A 19,319-nucleotide genomic window follows, 5' to 3' on the forward strand; every position below is an offset into this window, starting at 1 on the left:
GTCCACTTCCAGGGGACAGAGGTAGAGTCCAGCTTAGTCACGCCAATAGAAGCCTGCGGAGGAGACCCATGAACTATGACAGAATGACAGACCTTCCTTTCTCACTTTCTGAAAGATCCTGGGAAGAAGAGAAAGGGAAGAAAGCAAACATCAGACCCTGAATAAGATAAGATAAATGGTAGAGTTTCAAATCAACGCATTCTGACTGGTTGCAAATAGATCCAACTAAAGCAGACCCATCCTGTGAACAGGTTCCAAGAAGACTTGCAGGCAAATGCATAATACCCAGGGAATATAGCCATCATTCTTAGAGCATCTGTCAGTAGATTTGCTATCTCAGGAGGTAGGTGGTCCTAACTGAATATAGGTGGAATTTTTAAAGAAAAATGAAGCTTGAGCAGGAGACTTAGTGTCCCCTTGCATGTGTATTCAAATCTTGGTGAGCTGATTGCCATTCCAGGCCAGCAAGGCTTTATCATCAAGTCAGGTAGAAAAAATCTCCCTGCTATTGTAGAACATATTAGACTCTCGGAGAGACTGCAGGCCATGGGCATTTATTGAAGTTTCTGGAAAATTAGACTAAGTCAATGAGAGAATACATTTCAAAGGCTGGTTAGAATCAAGGAGTAGAAAGATATGCACTAGACATGCTCTAGTCTCCCTGAGGGACTGGGTACAGCAAAGAGGGATGCAGCAGAGTGAAAACAGAAGAACCTGGAACAGCGTAATTTCGGCTCCACCCTTACACAACAGAAATGTGTATTTATGTATATACTAGCAACCCGTCCCGACCTTGTCCGGGTGCAACAGGCTTCCCCGACTGCCGCCCGCCCCGACATTGTGCAGCAGCCCGGGCCCCCGCCCGGCCCGTCCCCTGCCTGCCCCGACCCCCGCCTGCCCCGACCCCCGCCTGCCCCGACATGGGTCCCCTTACCTGAGCCGCCGCTCCTCCCGCCTGTCCGCTGCTCACACCGCCGCTGGCCTGTCCACTGTGTCCGCTGCTCGCACCACCGCTGGCCTGTCCGCTGCTCCTCACGTCACCGCTCCTCCCCCGGCCATGTCCGCTGCTCCTCGTCGCGCTCCTGGACGCCGCTTCTCCCCGCGCTCCTGACGTGAGCACGCACGTCGTGGCCGGCGCTACTTCGGAGGGACCACTTTTTTTTTACTGTAAATTTTTTAAATAACGTTTTTTTTTAAATGTATATAGCCTATAACCATCTACACACCCTGACGATTCCAATGGTGTATCGGGTGTGTGGATTGGTGTGTGGAGTTTACCCGCCTCAAAGGCTGAAAGTTCTTCCTTTATTATAGTAGTATAGATATATATATAAATATATATATGTATGCACATATATACACATATATTTATAATCCTATACTTAAAGACTTTGATAGAAAAACAGACATTTGAGGTGAGCAGATCTAGAGTGTTGCTGGTGTTGAGAGTGCTCTAACAAGAGCTGCTTTCCACCTAAACTTGAGAACTACCCAGAGTTCTCTCCTTCTTTTTTGCATAATTTATGTGTCACTCTATGCCTGAAAGGGTTTTGTTTTGACTTATACTGGGTGCTCCCTTGTGTCTGGACAAAGATATACCTCTCTGAAGAGCTCTAATTAGAGTGAAACACTGTGTCAGGGGTTGCTTTTACTCATTTCAGGTTGGCTTGAGTTGGTATTTTACCTATTCAAAGCTGTAATACTGTGCCTGGAGTGATAAATGGCTTTTGTCATTTTACAGCTCGGCAAGGACAGTACTGTGCTAGTCCTATGCTTAAAGACTTTGCTGTAGAAATGGCAAAAGACTTTCTTCTTTTCTAGCTCGCTATGGATGGCACTGTGCTAATCCTATGCTTAAAGACTTTGATAGAAAAACAGACATTTGAGGTGAGCAGATCTACAGTGTTGCTGGTGTTGAGAGTGCTGTAACAGGAGCTGCTTTCCACCTAAACTTGAGAACTACCCAGAGTTCTCTCCTTCTATTTTCATATATATATATCCACAGCATCCCACTCCCAAGAGAACAGGCGGAGGCCACTCAGCGGAAACGTCAGGAAATCTTTAATAAATCAGCTCTGCATAATGCATTTCGTCCTGCCGACCTTCGTCAGATGCTGCTGAGTTCAAGGAAATGCTTTCAACCCCACCTTTTAATTGTCCAGTGTCTCTCCCATTGGCGATAGTTCGCTGACTATAGTCACATGATGACAACTCCGCTGCAGCCTGAACACAAACTACAGCTCCCAGAGTGCTGTAATACCGGGTAAGTGTTCCTATATATATATATATATATTCACTGAAAGAACCATAGGTTTCACACCAGTTATAGTTAGCTGGAAATTTTACTCGCATAAAACCAATGAAATTTTCACGTTATAGTTAGTTGGACTCACTATAACTTGCGCGTGCAATGCACTGCTGATGACGTCACATATTACATCACTCATGACATGGTCATTGACATCACTCATGACATCACTGATGACACCATCCAGTGAATGTGTGTCTTTCTGAAAAATAAATATGTTTTATATATGTATATGTAAAGGTCTGTATGGTTTGTTGGGGGTATTACTTAGCACATAGATGCATAAATGACTGACTCACTGTTTGTATGTGTTTTGAAGGCAGCATATGTGCAGGACTGTGTGGGTGGATGAGTGTGTATATGTGTGTGTTAGTGAGTCAATGACTGTCTCACTAGTGTCTTTATCAGTATCTACATATGTTTTAATCTAGTATATGTGAATATTGATGTATATAAGTGAGTATATGTGAGAGTGAGGGATTGTAAGAGTTCCTGTTTAAATTAGTATGTGTTTCTATAAGTGATTGTTTAAGAGAGTAAGTATGTGTAAGTTTCCTTAGAAATAAAGTGGTAGTGTGTGTATAGCTGTATATGCAAATAAATGGATGTTCAATAGTTTATTTGCATGTGTGAGTATGTGTGAGAGTATCTTTAGGATGACTGTCGGTGTGTAAGAGGATGTATAAGTGTATCACTACATATGATGAGTGAGTATATGTATGAGTGACTATATAGAACTGTTGGTGAATGAATGGATGTGTATATAGATGGTGGAATTATTGAATTGGTTGTTGTAACTGGTATGGGTATCTCAATTTTTTTGGAAATTTTTGTTTCTATTTTTGAATATGTGTTTCAAGGGTTACATTACAGTGAAAGGAGGTCTGTCACTCTGTCACAAGGATGGTGTCATCAGTGATGTCATGAGTGATGTCACTGACCATGTCATGAGTGATGTAATATGTGACGTCATCAGCAGTGCATTGCACGCGCAAGTTATAGTGAGTCCAACTAACTATAACGTGGGAATTTCATTGGTTTTATGCGAGTAAAATTTCCAGCTAACTATAACTGGTGTGAAACCTATGTTTTTTTCAGTGAATTTAATAGGTTTTTAAAATGCTAATTCCTAACTATAACTGGTGTGAAACCTATGGTTTTTTTCAGTGAATTTCATAGGTTTTTTAATAGCAAATTTCTATTGCTATCAAATATAATATTTTTTTAATGAATCCTATATTGTATATTTATGTAATACTATTTTTTATATGTATATTCTTCTTTTTGCCCTGGTGCGCTCCCGGGGCGCGTACCAGGGAGCGCCCCGGTCAGCGCAATTTTGCGGCGCGTACCGGGGAGCGTCCCGTTAGCGCTATTGCCGTGAACGAAAACATCATTGTGACGTATCGCGTAGCCGCGTCCGCGTGATACGCACGGTGTAAGCACGCCCGGAAGCACCCACGCACATACGAACGCGCTACGTAAGCGCCCCGGGGTGCGCCCCGGGTCACGTAGAGTAAGCGCGTCGGGTCATGTGACCTGAAATTAACACTTTTTATTGGTTCAGAACAGTTTTGGTTTCCAAATGATGAAGGCCCGAGTCATGTGACCTGAAAATAACACTTTTCATTGGTTCAGGACAGTTTTGTTTTCCAAATGATGAAAGCCCCCACCTTTTTTCCTTCTTCTCACTTTGTCCTTTGACTGAGGAAGACCTGTTTGGAGAGCTATTCCCAATTTGTACTTTAAAATGGCTTCAGTAGCAGCAGCAGCAGGAGCATCTCAGCCACCACCACCACCACCACCACCAAGAGGACCTCCACAACACCACAGTGGTGGAGATGAAGAGGAGGAGGAGGAGGAGGAGGAGGGGAGGAGGAGCTTCCTGCTAGAAGATAATACCCCATATAGGCCAAAGCAGCACATTGTTTGGGAGTTTTTTTCTATCCCAAAGGACCAGAAGAAAGTAAATGCGCCAAGGGTTACTTGCCTAATCTGTGGCACTGAACTTTCAAGGGGGAACCCTAACAGAAAATATTCGTTTGGCAATAACACCATGATTCGCCACATGCAACGCCGGCACCCTAACAACTATGCTAGAGCAGAGGTCCGAGAAATGGCCAGGAACCCTCCCCAATCTTCTCCGAGCACCTCCCAAAGTAAACAACCCACTCCATCGAGTCCAGAGGCAAGGGAGATGGTCCCAAACATACAACCCGGGTTTGCACAATTCAAATTTGTTTGTATTTTTTGTGGGCAAACAATTACTTATGGTGAGCAAAGCATTAAGCTCATCAACCGTGCTGGTGACAACCACGTGTGCCCCAAGAAACCTTAAATTTTTTTGCTCCAGTTGAGCCGTTTACAATTCCCTGTTTTTTGTTTGTCCCCATAAAAATAACAAAAAAAATATAACATTGTTTATAAAAGCCAAAAAAAGTACAAAATGTTCTAAAAAACAATAAAAAAATATAAAACAACAAAAAGAATAAAAAAACAGTTCTTTTTAGAACTACCTCCAATTTATAAAAAAAATGCTTTAAAAAAAAAAATCTGTCATTCTTTTTTCCCCCTGGTACGCTCCCCGGTACGCTCCCCGGTGCGCGTACCGGGCGCTCCCCCGCGTAAATCGAAAAAAAATAAAAACTACCTACCCTGCCCCCTTTTGGTTATTTCCCCCTTTGTTTTTGCCACCTCTTTTATCTCGATCCTACCGAGACACAAGATGGCGGCCGCTCCGGACTGTTTGGAATGTTGACAGACACCCGAGAGACAATCAGCTTTCCACTCGCGTGCTCGCGTAGCGCGCCCGGTGCGCGCCCCGGTGCGCGTACCGGGGCGCGCTCATAGATATATATATTTTTTTGAACCTAAATTACTCAAAATCCACTGGAGCACATATCTTGAGACATAGCAAAGGCACATCGGGCTACCAGTTCCTACAATTTTGCCAAGTTTGGTGGAAATCCATTCAGCCGTTCGGGCTAAAAGTGAGTCCAACCGCCTATGGAAATTAAAATGGGGAAAACACGTTTTGGGACCCCCCTTTTATCTCGGCCCCCGCTTGACGAATCCCCCCCAAACTTTCAGGGAAGGAGCAGAGCGGAGCGGGCCATCTAATTTGAGAAATTCGCGAAGATTCGTCCACCGGCGCCAACGTTATTCCCAATAGAATGTTGCGGATTTCCTATGGAAACTAGGTCCTAACTATAACTACCTACTGGCGACCGCCAGTAGGTAATATATATATATATACACTACATAGTTGTGTGACCTAACAATATTAAAATAAAGTGTTGCATCTGACCTGAATTGCATTTACTGTAGATTTAGAAATCATATACACTGTGTGCCTTAACTCTATTATACAAAATAAAGGCTTTAGAGATTGGATAAAACCATCTTCACACTATTAAAATGTATTTTCCTTAGAACCGAGAATGATTTATGTAAACATATACACTGTGTTTGCATTGGTATTCATAATGTAGTTCTTAGTCACACTTTTATTCATGGATTCAAAGTTACTTCACATTTACAGAAATGCAACATGAATCTAATTTTGGATCCAATGCATTGACATTTCTTATTTTGTTGGTAAGCCGTATGTGCACACGCATATTAAGTGTGCACCATTGAGTTAATGCGTTCAGTTACCATGATCTTATTATGTAATCTTTTGCTAACACACTCAAAGACCTCCTGCCAAAACTGCTGAAGTGCTGGACATGTTAAACAAATATGCGGCCAATCACTCTTCTGGTGACTGCATCTACAAAACATGCTACAGAGATAGAGGGGAACCTTTTTGGAAGCTTTGTGGGGGTGAAATAAAGCAGCCACTTTAAATAAAACGCCATTCTTTTGAAGTTCGCCCCTCTAATAGCTTTACAGGCCATTTGATTGTAATGAAGCCACGTCCACATATCCATCCTACAGTGCGTAAGAGCCTAGACATTAACTGGAAAGGTGTCGCTTCAGGGATAATAAACAATACCAGTTCCCTAAGCCAAAAAGGCCAGTCACAAAATAAACGTAGCTAATATCCTCTCTATGAGAGTTTTGAAGTTGTTTATAACCCATTAAAAAATGAAAGATTTGTAGACAGAAAAATATCAGACGGGGGGAATGGTTGGGCTCATAGTAATAATCTGTTACAATGGTATCACTGCCTCCATTACCCTATAATCGCATAGCCTCACAAATATCACCTTTTCCCATTCCCTTATAGCTGGTCTCTCCAATTGTGCTCCCAACCAGAGGGAATCCCACAAAAAGGGCGAAGGGTGTTCTAAGGGAAGGTGGAATTCCTCTTCGAATTGTACGAATCTGGAAACCAAAGTGAAGAGCAACTTGTATTTCGTGCGTTTGGGTAGTCTAGGGATTTTTAAAAATATGTGGAGCTGAAGATCAACCTCATGTAGCATCAGTTGAAGGTAAAAATAATCTGACACATTGGTGGCATTGGCTGCCCTAACCAACCAGACTAGGAAAGCTGCTAGGTAGTACTTTTTTTAATGCGGAAGGGTCAATCCCCCTTCTTCGCACTTCAGCTGCAAAGTTGTCAGCTTGGTGTGGCCATTTTTCCGCTGCCACAAAAAATGACGAAACAAGGAATCCATTTAGTTAAAAAAAAAAGGCTGGGGAACTTTAATCATAATATTCGTAAAGATGAAAACAAAAAGTGGAAGAATGCAATTTTGATTAAATCTACGTGGCCAGTTATGGTCAGAGGTAGAGACTGCCCCTGCTGGAGTAAGTCGTGTGCCTTAATAAGGGTGGAAGCATAGTTATTTCAATATAAATCTGCAACATTTTGAGAAATGTAGATACCAATGTATCTAATTGAGTGAGTACTGGAATACTGAGGGTGCTCAACAACAGGCAACACCAAAGCCGGCTATTAAAAGAAGAGCTTATGATTGTGTGTGGTTTACCTTATAACCCTCTGTCAGTGAAGGTCTAAATCTTAGCCACGGCATTGGTAATATTTTGCTCCTATGCAGCTAAGCAGAGGATCATATCGTCTGCGAACAATTTTAGCTTTGGTGCACCCAACATCGGGGATCTAATCTGTGGGTCCTGCCTCAAAGCTGCCGCTAATGGTTCTATGAACAAAGCAAACAGGACAGGTGACACAGGACAGCCTTGCCTTGTGCCTCTTTGCATTGTGACATGCCCTACTTCCTGGGAGTTCATTATAATTTTTGCTTGGGCCTTCTGATATAATTTTACTACTACATTCACAAAACTACAAGGAAACCCACATTTCAATAAAATAGAAAACAGTGCTTGGTATTGCACTAAATCAAAAGCTTTTTCAGCATCTAACCTGATAATAGCCGCCTCTCTGGAACTATTAGAGTAGTAATCAATCGCTTGAAATAGAACATTGGTGTTGGATGAAATTAGTCTGCCTTTCAGAAATCTACTTTGGTCCAGATGAACGATACTTGACGCTAGCAGAGCTACCTTGAGCATGATTATTTTAGTAAATAGCTTGTAATGGCTATTCAACAAACTTATAGGGCGATAAGACCCAAGTTTTTCCGGTGGTTTGTATTTCTCCAGCAAGCTAATGATTACCGCTTCTAAAAAAGAGCTAGGAAGCTTGCATCCTGCAAGAATCTTGTTAAATAAGATTACTAAGACCTTCAGGATTTGGGCGTCAAATAGCGTATAGATTTCTGCCGGTAGCCCATCGCAGCTGCAGGCTTTTGCATTGGGGGAGGTTCTAATTGCGTTCTGTACTTCAATGGATGTAATGGGAGACATGATACTGGCTTGCGCCTCGCTGGAGAGGGTCGGCAATCAGATGGAGTTCAGATATTCCTCAATACAAGCCAAGGAGGAATCTTGTATAATGATCGACAAACACTTTGCTAGCCTGAACAGACTCAGCAACCACATGTCCTTCCGCTTCATCATGGATAGCTTTAATGATCTTCTTATTTATTTTTTTCCTACCGGACCATGCCAAGAAGCTGCCTATATGCTCACTTTCTTCTAAAAGGTTTTGAACACTAGTCTGATGATTTACAATCTACTTAGATATGAACAAATCCTTCAAATTTTGACAAGCTTGTTGGAGTCTGATCGATGTTCCAGATACCTGCCCAGTGGCGTGCATATACTTAGCCTGATCTAGTTCGAGCTGCAGGGCCTTCACCTGGTCTCTTCTTAGCTTATTAATTTGGCCTCTATACGAAATTGCTTCTCCTCGAAGAAATGCTTTTTAACTCCCCCCCATACCGTTAAAGACGAGGCCGTTATCTATGTTTATATAAAAAAAACGTCTATGGTGGGGCACATTACCAAAACCCAAGACTAGTCAGTAAATAATGAATGATCCAGGCTCCATCGTGGTTGTTGAGACAATTCTTTCACCAGTACCTGAACTAAGTGGTCTAAAAAGGGACTTGACAAAATGCCTAACTTTTTCCATGCTTTGGAAATGAGAAAAAAGTAAATTCTAGACGCAGAGTTATATCGTTTCGAAAGCATGTATAAATTCTATCTCGCCTGTGATCGACTCGCCAAGGATCCAACATGTCATGATCACTGCACAATTTTCTGAACCAGTATAGTGATTGACACTTATTTTGCTGCTTATTAGCATGTGAACAATTAAGTTTGATGTCTTGAATTAGATTGAAGTCGCCCACAATTATACCTGACCAATCCATCAGGTGAAATAAATCATACATTTCTCGAAACTGGGCACTAACATGCTAGCCGGTCCACCAACTTAACCATATTCCGCTCCTGTCACTTACATGCAGCGGGTATACTATCAACATCCTGGTATCAATAAAGTGACTCACAAGGGAGGTGGCAGAAGTACTTCCACCCGGAAAAGCAGCAAGAGGCACCAACACTTAGCTCATGTTTGTCTTCCACCTCAATGCCTGAGTGAAGAAGATCGGAGGATAAAGGCTGTCCCAGCCCTGGAGGGGAGAACAAAATACCAACCCTAACGGCCTATATCCCTCTAACTATTCACTTCCCTCGGATACGGGAATAGTGAAGTGAGCCAGTGCATTTCTACAATGCTGGAATCTCTCCTGGATAGGACTATCACTGTTGGAGCACAACAATTAAAGCAGATAGGTGTGGTGGAGCAACTAAAGACGGTCTAGAAGATCCATCTACTCTACATACTATACCTAATTCAAGTTTAGAGCAACATCCTTCTTTTAATTGTGGTCCTGCTTCTTTAACCACCCCGCCAGCTGCCACCTTCAAGTACTCCCCATGACTTAAGAAAATGTGCAATATACCCTCTGTTCACTATACAAGGCTCCTGAGGGAAATCAGGGGAGGTAGCAAATTCTGGTGAAGCCCGATATACGTAGCCAGCCATTAATGGATCTCTTGCATCAAGCCTAGAACCTTTCCCAGTGGAGCATTATAAGACGGGTGAGATCCTTGGTGGGGAAGGTGAAAAATCTGCGTCAGACACTATATTTACTTTAGAACAATTTTCCCACTCGGCCATATATTCAAGTCCCAGATGATGCAGTTGGCTCAAACTCCACCAATTGAGGCTATTTTGCAGCAAATACTTGACAAAATGTAAGAGATGAAGATCCGAATGATAAAGCATACCTCGAGATACAAAGTCAGCTGGGTCAGATCAATGCGAGTATGCAAGAACTAACGTCAGGAGTTGGACAACATGAGCAACGAGTCCCGTGAGACGTGCGTCCCGTGCTGTCCATGCCATTGGAGTCAAGCTACCCTGGCTGATGAGGGGTGAAACCCTGTAACAGGTCCTAGGATGCTTGTTTCCAGTCCAGGGAGGAGCTGGCCTGGCAGTTTGGAAAGGACTGTTCCCATTGGGTGCAGGCTCAAAACTGATTTGCATGTGTCTGGGTCCAAACTGGAATGGCATGGTGAGCAAAAAAGCGATGGCTTTAGGCCCAAAATTCTGTACTGGGGTGAATGTATGACATTGTTCTGCATACTGTCCATCAATTGTGATTGCATTTGTCACCCCAAGTGGGACGGGTATGCCCAGACGTGGGTTCCGTGCTAACCATGCCACTGGAGTCAAGCTATATCCAGGCTGATTAGGGGTGAAACCCCGAATCCTGTCCTAGGATGCTTGTTTCCAGTCCAGGGAGGACCTGGCCTCGCAGTTCAGGTTGGACTGGTCACATTGGGCACAGGGTCAAGACAGATTTGCATATGACTGGGTCCAAACTAGAATGGCATGGTGAGTAAAAAACACGATGGATTTAAGCCCAGATTTCTGTACTGGGGTGAATGTATGACATTGTTCTGCATTCAGTCCATCAATTGTTCTTTTCGCATTATAGAAATGAAGCGCCTGCTCCTCCTATTTTGCCTTTTATATCCTTGGGGCTGCCCTCGCTAGGCCTGTCTGAGTGATAATTTCCACTTATTCTACTTAACCGAGCTCAGTAATAGCAAATATGAGCTTTGTGTGGGAAGAAGGGCTGATCGAGGGGTCAACCCTATGAGGTCATTCAGGTTCAAAGTTGTAAAACGTCATTCAGGTTCAAAATGTGTGTATGGTCATTTCTGCTAACTCTGGCATGTTAGTGAATCCTTGCCCATGAGAACATCGAATAGAGTGTCACAATTTGGAACTGACAAATCAGCAACAATCTAGCTATTAAGAAGGTATTAATAAAGGATGCAGAATTCCACGCAGTTCACAGTAGACAGATTATTTTCTGCTGTAGATACGTAGAGGCTCACCGCGGGTAGGTTGTCCTTTACAGTAGATAAATGCGAGCTCAGAGTGGGTAGATCTATCAGTGCAGTAACCATAGATGGTTCTGAGTCAGTAGATTATTCTGTGCTGTAGATAGTTATGGGTTCAGAGCAGGTAGATTAGTTTGTGCTGTGGACACGTATGGGTTTATAGCATCTCAGAGTGGGTAGATTATGTTGTGCAGTAGATAGAAATGGGTTCAGAGTGGGTAGATTATTATGTGCAGTAGATTTGGGCTCAGAGTGGGTAGAGTATGTTGTGCAGTAGATAGAAATGGTTCCAGAGCGGGTAGGGGCTCAGCGTGGTTGGGTGAATCTATGCTCTACACAGTTATGGATTTTTGCTCTCTTGAGCCTTCACTGCATTATTTGATATTTGTGTATCTTCTCGTTTCTGAATGCTTCTTGTTTTTAGAGCTGCTCGCCAGTGTTGTTCTGACAATGTTGAGCACCGAGTGCTTTCTGCCCCAGGAATGTAGTGTTTCATAATAGAAATGGGCTTTCTAGCGAAGCAGCTTGGCTAGTAGTGACTTATGATTTAAAAGGAATAATATCAAGCAGGTAATTCTAACTGTGTCTCTTTAATGTGGCCAGACAGGAGATTCTTATATTTCACTTAGGTTAGCTACTCTTCCCCCTTCGGTGTGCAATCTAATGGTGATTGGAGATCAGATTGTTGCAGAGTGCTTGTCAAAGTAAATAAAAAAGATCTTTGACTAGCACAAAAAGTAATCTGCACCCTGCTGTCTTCTGGCTGATGCAGAAAAATACTCTGCTAAAAAAAACTATTGGTTGATTCTATGCCAGTGCTTAAATTGTGCCGGTGGTAGCAGGAGCACCCACCAGCACTCATTTCTGAGGACTGGGACTTATTTTTCATTATCTAACTTTGGCCCAGAGCAAGAGAGAAAAGGCAGTAAAATAAAGAGAACAGAGAGAGAGAGAGAGAGACAGACAGAAAAAAGAGACATACAGAGTGGGGATGAAAAAGAAACCGAAAGAGTAAGATAAAGGGGTACGAAGTGTATGGCAGTTGCTAGTAATGGGGGTCTCAAGTTGGCAGTGACTTGCACCCTGTCCAAGTAGGGACCCTTTCTTCTAGTCAGGGTAAGGGGATTACACAGCTAAGATAACCACAGATCACCACCCTGGCAGAGTGGCACGCCTAGTCAGGTTTATCTCAGAGCAATGTTTAAAGTATTTGTACTTAAACACAGGGTAACACAGTAAAAACACTACAAGTTTAGAAAAATAACTAATCTTTATTTAAACCAAACATGACCAAAATTACCCAAATCCAACATACATCGATCAAGATATTACCTTTAAAAGGTTTAAAACAGTTCCGTCCATAGCAAACTATGGATGTGTCACTTTTAACACATAGTACCTGGGATGCGTCAAAATCAAAAGACGAACACAGGAGGTGAGGCACCGGAAAGCAAAGCAATGCACCGGTTCCTTACATGCAGGGAAGGTGATGTGTTGGTTCCTTGCTCCCACGGAAGTTGAGTCATCGGTTCCTTACTGCTGTGCATGGGTGGTGATACGTCGGTTCCTTACTGTGAGAGGGGGTGATGCATCAGTTTCTTACTACGCGAGGAGGCGATGCGTTATTTCTCCATACATGCGACATCGGTTCCTTACTGACGCCCAGCGCCAATGTAAACTTGGTGTACAGGTGCAATGCGTGGAAAAAAACGGACGCACCGGAGTCGATGCATCAGCGGCGAAATGGGCTCAGCATCAATTCTTCCAGCTGCGATCAGGTGATGAGTCGATTCCTTAAGTCGCACAGCAGGGCCTGCATCAGAGCCAGAGCAGGGGTTTCGAACATCGGAGACAGTGCTCTGGACTAGGGCTGCAGCGGTTCTTTCAGCCGCCGATAGGCGCTGCACCAATCTTTTCTGCTGTACAGCGGCGATGCGTTTTATTTTAACAAGCTTGCGGCGAGAAAAACAGTGCTGAAGGGCAATGAGTGGATTTTCAGCTCTACTTGCAGCATAAGCAACCCCATGGGCCCAGAATTGGAATTGGCCCCTCTTGACAGGTCAGAACTTCCAGCAGAGGAGTCCAGGGGTTGCTGGTGAAGTCTTTGATGGCCCTGAGACTTCTTAAAAGTAGGCAAGCACACACAAGTCATTGGAGAATCTTCTCAAGCAGGATACCAAAGCAAAACTCCAGTCCTTAGTCTCTCCAAGACAGAAGCAGCAACTGCAGGCTAACCCAGCAAAGCAACACAGCAAAGGGGCAGTATCCCTCCTGACAGCTCTCCAGCTCTTCCTCTTGGCAGAGTCTCCTCTTGATCCAGAAGTGTTTTAAAACTCAGGGGTTACATAATACTTATGCCCCTTTTGACCTTTGAAGTAGGCATACTTCAAATGATAGTCTTCGTAAATGTAAATGTAATGTAAATTGATACTTGTATAGCACACTACTCACCCGCAAGGGTCTCAAGGCGCTTGTACAAATACCGCTGTGGAACCCATCCTGGCTTTCCCTGTGAGGTGTCCACTCCTGGGCACCCCCAAGGTGGAGGCCAGGCATCCTTAGCGTTGTGGGGGCCGTTGTGGAGATTAAGCAAGCTATTGCCCAGAGTTGCAGAGTGGGACTCCATGACTGGAATAGGCACCGAGGCGAGAATTATCAGGTCCGTGGAATTTTGAGCCCAAGACCCGCCGAGGCGGGGAATTGAACCCTGGTCCCGGGCTAGATCTCTGCATCAGGGTCTGCCACTCTAACCATTGAGCCACACTTCTCCACTCTTCTACCTTGCCCTGACATGCCTTCAGACACATTACAGGGGGGGTAGAGACAGCATTGTGAGAGGCCAGGCGCAGCTCTATTGAGGTGTCATTGACAACACCTCTGACCATTCTAGCTCAGGAAGGCCCATCAGCCTGGTGATGGGCCCAGGATATGCAGGGAACACCTCAGCTCCCTTTGTGTGACTGTCTAGAGTGAATGCACAAACAGCCCCTGCCAGGCTAAACAAGACATGGATTCCAGAGGCAGGCAGAGACACAGAATGGCAAAGCAAGAAAATGCCCACTTTCTAAAAGTGGCATTTTCAAACTCACAATTTAAAAACCACCTTCACTAAAAATTGTATTTTAAAATTCTGAGCTCAGTGAGTCCAAACTCCAAATCTCTTTCTCTTCCCAATTGAAAGTTACACTTGTTACACTGCAGCTCCGATGATAACCCATGGGAGCGATAGCTTTCCAATACGGAAAAACAAAATTGCTGTTATTTCACTATCAGGACACGTAAAACACACCAGTACCCTTCACATGCACTGCACCTTGCCCACAGGGCTACATTGGGCCTACCTTAGGGGTACCTTAAATGTAGTAAAAGTGAAGGTTTGGGCCTGGCAAGTGGTTACACTTGCCAGGTTAACATGGCAGTTTAAAACTGCACACACAGACACTGCAGTGGCAGGCCTGAGACATGTTTGAAGAGCTACTTATGTGGCTGACACAAACAGTGCTGCAGGCCCACTAGTAGCATTTGAATTACAGGCATTGGGCGCACACAGAGTGCATTTTACAAGGATCTTACCAGTAAATCAAATATGCCAATCGTGGATCAAAAATTACAATCAAAATTTACACAGGGAGCACATGCACTTTAGCACTGATCAGCAGTGGTAAAGTGCCCAGAGTTCTAATATCAGCAAATACAAAATGCAGCACACAGTCCAAAACAGGAGGTCAGACGCAAAAAGACAATGGAAAAACATGCCAAAGATGCAAGGTCTAACAGCGACAGATGAAAGAGGCTGGCTGCGGGCTTCTGAGGAAAACATTGGACCCCAGCACTAACTCTTTCCAAATTACTAGTCAATGCGCTATATAAATCGCAATACAATGCTTTCCTTTAGCAAGCTCTTTAATATGAGAGGGAGGGTGATCTTCAGAGAGGAAGAGGCAATGAGTGAGATGCAGAGTAATGATCAGCAAATTCTATGGTATTAGGTGGTGAAGCAGGGGTTTGGTACAGGGGGCATTGCCACAGGTGAGGAGCCATGTCCTTGTATAAGGCACAGATTTGGGTGGAAAGCCACTGAGGCTCAAATCAAGGCATGGTGTTCTGTGAAGCGTTAAGGTGGTCTTGGAGGATGTGTCATATCACAGGTGAGGAGTATTTATGTAGGAGATATGGTGTTAGGTGAAGAAGCAAGGTCTGGTCAGATGTATAACCCACAGAATGGGTATAGATACAGGTGAGATGTGAGCCATGTGAACTCTGTCGACTAGCAATATGAGGTGCAGGGAAAAACTCTGTGAACGGGGGCAAAAAGACCATGTCAAGGATGAAGAGGCTGAGAACTCTCGCTCCATCCAGATCTGAAAGCAGCACAAGAGGACTGCACTCAGTGGCCTTGAAGACATACATGACTTGCTTCTGATGAGAATTTCTTCCTGCCTGTACCATTTTAGTCCTGGAAATATTGGAATATTTCCCTAGTTATCGCTTCAGATCTGCCTGATGGTCAGAATCTGGATTTTCATCTGAAGAGGTCTTTGTTTGTCTCCTCTTCTAGGGAGAACTATTTAGTTGAACACATATACTATAACCAAAGTGCCTGTCATTTAGAGAATGCATGATTACAAGGGCATCATGAAGAGATGCCAGGTTTGGGTTTAGCAGTAGAGCATCTCTGACTAAATGGCCCTTGTGATCTTGACAGTGTGCGCCCCCTCCTTCACCGACACCTCATAGATCTTCTCGACTGCTGAACAAGAGTTCTTTGAACAGTTAACTTCCTTTTTGTGAGTCCTAGCGTGTCCAACATGATGCACAAGCGCATTATAAATGGCAATGCATTTGTAAATAAAGGACAGTTGCAACCATGCGAAGCAAAAATCACTTAAACACAACAGATGTGTGTGGGAGGATCTTCAGTACTGGTCGCCACCTTGTTTCAAGCACTGATAAGCCAATATAGAGCAATCAACAACTAAAATTGATAACAAGGGGGTCAGGTTCTCCACAGATGAACGAACAGGACACCACACCAGTGAACAAGTGAGAATGAAAGAGGGTTTAGGGAAAGACATAGCATGGATAGTACTACTTACTAGGATCAGACTTGGAGAACGTGTCCTTATCCAAAAGATTCCTAAAAGAGAAAAACATTGAGTTAAAGTCTTGCAGTCGTTTGCTTCATTGCATACATGACTGCTGGTAAAATGTCAAACACAACGATCACGCTTGAAGGCACCACAGACTTATACATTGTCCCCACACACATTTCAGCTAATAAAGCTAACGCCAAACCTGAGGAATGCCCGATTACCCCATATCTTAGACCCGCATGCATAGTTCTGCAAACATGCCACAGGCATGCTGTCAGAATCCATGTTGTTCCAGTTCTGGGACCCGCACCGCACTTTAATAGGCCTCGACACTGACCTGCGACTCCACTTCTGTTACTATACTGGGACCCACCCTGCTCTCTAAGACACCTTACGCCTGAACTGCAGCTCTTCTGCTGTCCCAGTACATGCTTGCGAACACATCACTCTGCCAATGAACCTCAACCCGGGATTGCAGCACCTTTTCGGCTAGGGCTATCAGAGAGCCCTGCCAAAGAAAGTCATGCCTGGCCAGGATAACCCTCAGTGATCCTCAACTGGAACCCCAACCAATCCAGCTTCTTGCGTGCCCTGTGGGGCGGCAATGACCCAACACCCTTCTCGTCGTCTGCTAGAAGTCTCTACTGAAAAATCCTGAGGTGCTCATGGTGTCATTGGAGCAGTGGAAGCGAAGGGATGTCAATCCTTGGCCGCTCTCCACTGAGGGAGCTTTAGAGATGGAAGAGGATCTGCTGCCTGAAGAGAGCAGGACCTGGGCCTTTTTAAACCCTTATGACCCAGCTAATATTATAGCGCCATATGACATACCAACTCTGAAAGTACTCTAATACACAATCTCTCATCTTGTGATCTATGCTACAGATCCTATGATAGCACCGTATAACCAGGACTCACTTATAACATCCCACGGCCCAGACTCCCTCAAAACTTTTATTACCCAGGCTCTTTTCCAGTGCTGTATAACACATACCCTCTACAATCACTCTATGACACAAACTTTCTTATATTATACGTTGGCACTCTCTTGTAGCATTCCTTGGTCCAGACTCTTCAACATCACACTGTGAACCATACTCTCGTCTAGTGCTCTGTGATCCAGGGCAGGTCAGCTCTGACTCTATCCAAGCACCTTATGACCCATGCTCGCTTCTAGAGGACTGCTACGGTGCAAGCGTTATCCAAGCACTTTATGACACAAGCTCGCTTCTAGAGTGCTAGAGTGCAAACTTTATACTAGCACCTTATAATGCATGCTCTCTTCTAGAGGAGTGCTCCGGTGCAAACGTTATCCAAGCACTTTATGACACAACCTCGCTTCTAGAGTGCTAGAGTGCAAACTTTATACTAGCACCTTATGACGCTTGCTCGCTTCTAGAGGAGTGCTCCGGTGCAAACGTTATCCAAACACTTTATGACACAACCTCGCTTCTAGAGTGCTAGAGTGCAAACTTTATACTAGCACCTTATGACGCATGCTCGCTTCTAAAGGACTGCTATGGTGCAAACGTTATCCAAGCACTTTATGACACAAGCTCGCTTCTAGAGTGCTAGAGTGCAAACTTTATACTGGCACCTTATGACGCATGCTCGTTTCTAGAGGACTGCTACGGTGCAAGCGTTATCCAAGCACCTTATGACACAAGTTTGCTTCTAGAGTGCTATAGTGCAAACTTTATACTAGCACCTTATGATGCATGCTCGCTTCTAGAGGAATGCTCCGGTGCAAACGTTATCCAAGCACCTCATGACACAAGCTCGCTTCTAGAGTGCTAGAGTGCAAACTTTATACTAGCACCTTATGACGCATGCTCGCTTCTAGAGGACTGCTACGGTGCAAGCGTTATCCAAGCACCTTATGACACAAGCTCGCTTCTAGAGTGCTAGAGTGCAAACTCTATACTAGCACCTTATGAGGCATGCTCGCTTCTAGAGGACTGCTATGGTGCAAACGTTATCCAAGCACTTTATGACACAAGCTCGCTTCTAGAGTGCTAGAGTGCAAACTTTATACTAGCACCTTATGACGCATGCTCGTTTCTAGAGGACTGCTACGGTGCAAGCGTTATCCAAGCACCTTATGACACAAGTTCGCTTCTAGAGTGCTAGAGTGCAAACTTTATACTAGCACCTTATGATGCGTGCTCGCTTCTAGAGGAGTGCTCCGGTGCAAACGTTATCCAAGCACCTTATGACACAAGCTCGCTTCTAGAGTGCTAGAGTGCAAACTTTATACTAGCACCTTATGACGCATGCTCGCATCTAGAGGAGTGCTCCGGTGCAAGCGTTATCCAAGCACTTTATGACACAAGCTCGCTTATGGAGTGCTAGAGTGCAAACTTTAAACTAGCACCTTATGACGCATGCTCGCTTCTAGAGGACTGCTACGGTGCAAGCGTTATCCAAGCAACTTATGACACAAGCTCGCTTCTAGAGTGCTAGAGTGCAAACTCTATACTAGCACCTTATGACGCATGCTCACTTCTAGAGGAAAACCTTATACTAGCATCTTATGACAGTGACTCTCACATAGCGCTCAATGGCCCAGGCTCCTTTAATGGCCACTTCTTGGTTTATTGTGTCCTATTGCCCAGACTCTCCTATGCAAAAGTTTGACCAGGATGACGGGGACGTTCTTATACTAATATGGTCCAGACACTCTAATGGCGCTCTAAGACCCAGGCTATTTTAAAGCGCTCTGTGAGACAGACTCTCTTCAAGCGCTCTATGACACAGACTCTCTTGCAGTGTTCTACAACACAGACTCTCTTATCCCACCTTCAGCAAAAAGCTCCGCGAATTGCAACGCTTCTGCAGTATGAGCAGGCTTTAGCGCCAGCAATGTGTTGTTGGCTGTTACGTTGTACTAGCAGGACTATGGGCTCTACCATAAGTGACATCACAGATTACCCACAATGCTAGAGGGAGCTCCCTAAAATGGCGCCATGCAGAAGCAGAATCAAGGAAGTTAAAGAACGTTTGTTTAAATGCAGGACAGTGGCTAGACATGGGGATGTGCACAACAAATAGAATGTGTTTAACTTTAATCATCGACTACACCAGGATGCCACAGAGTGTCGAAAAGCAAATTCTTGTACTTATTTGGGCATTGCCGGCAATGGGACACCCAAGCCCATTTAGTCTGAATATGGGATGTATGACATTAC

General features: G+C 44.2%; 1 protein-coding gene across 3 annotated transcripts in view; it reads right to left on the minus strand.

Annotated features, from left to right (window-relative positions):
- LOC144755373 (copine-5) overlaps positions 1–19,319 on the minus strand; it is a 1,407,230-nt gene that overhangs the window by 1,001,107 nt on the left and 386,804 nt on the right. For 2 of the 3 annotated variants that reach the window (XM_078644209.1, XM_078644208.1), the window contains exon 2: positions 16,138–16,178. In XM_078644209.1, coding sequence (XP_078500335.1) covers positions 16,138–16,178 — 41 coding nt within the window. Of the gene's footprint in view, positions 1–16,137; positions 16,183–19,319 lie in introns of those variants that run through there. The other variant, XM_078644207.1, reaches the window with a different exon arrangement.

The sequence above is a fragment of the Lissotriton helveticus genome, chromosome 5_1 (assembly GCF_964261635.1).
Source record: "Lissotriton helveticus chromosome 5_1, aLisHel1.1, whole genome shotgun sequence".
NCBI classification, from domain to species: Eukaryota; Metazoa; Chordata; class Amphibia; order Caudata; family Salamandridae; genus Lissotriton; species Lissotriton helveticus.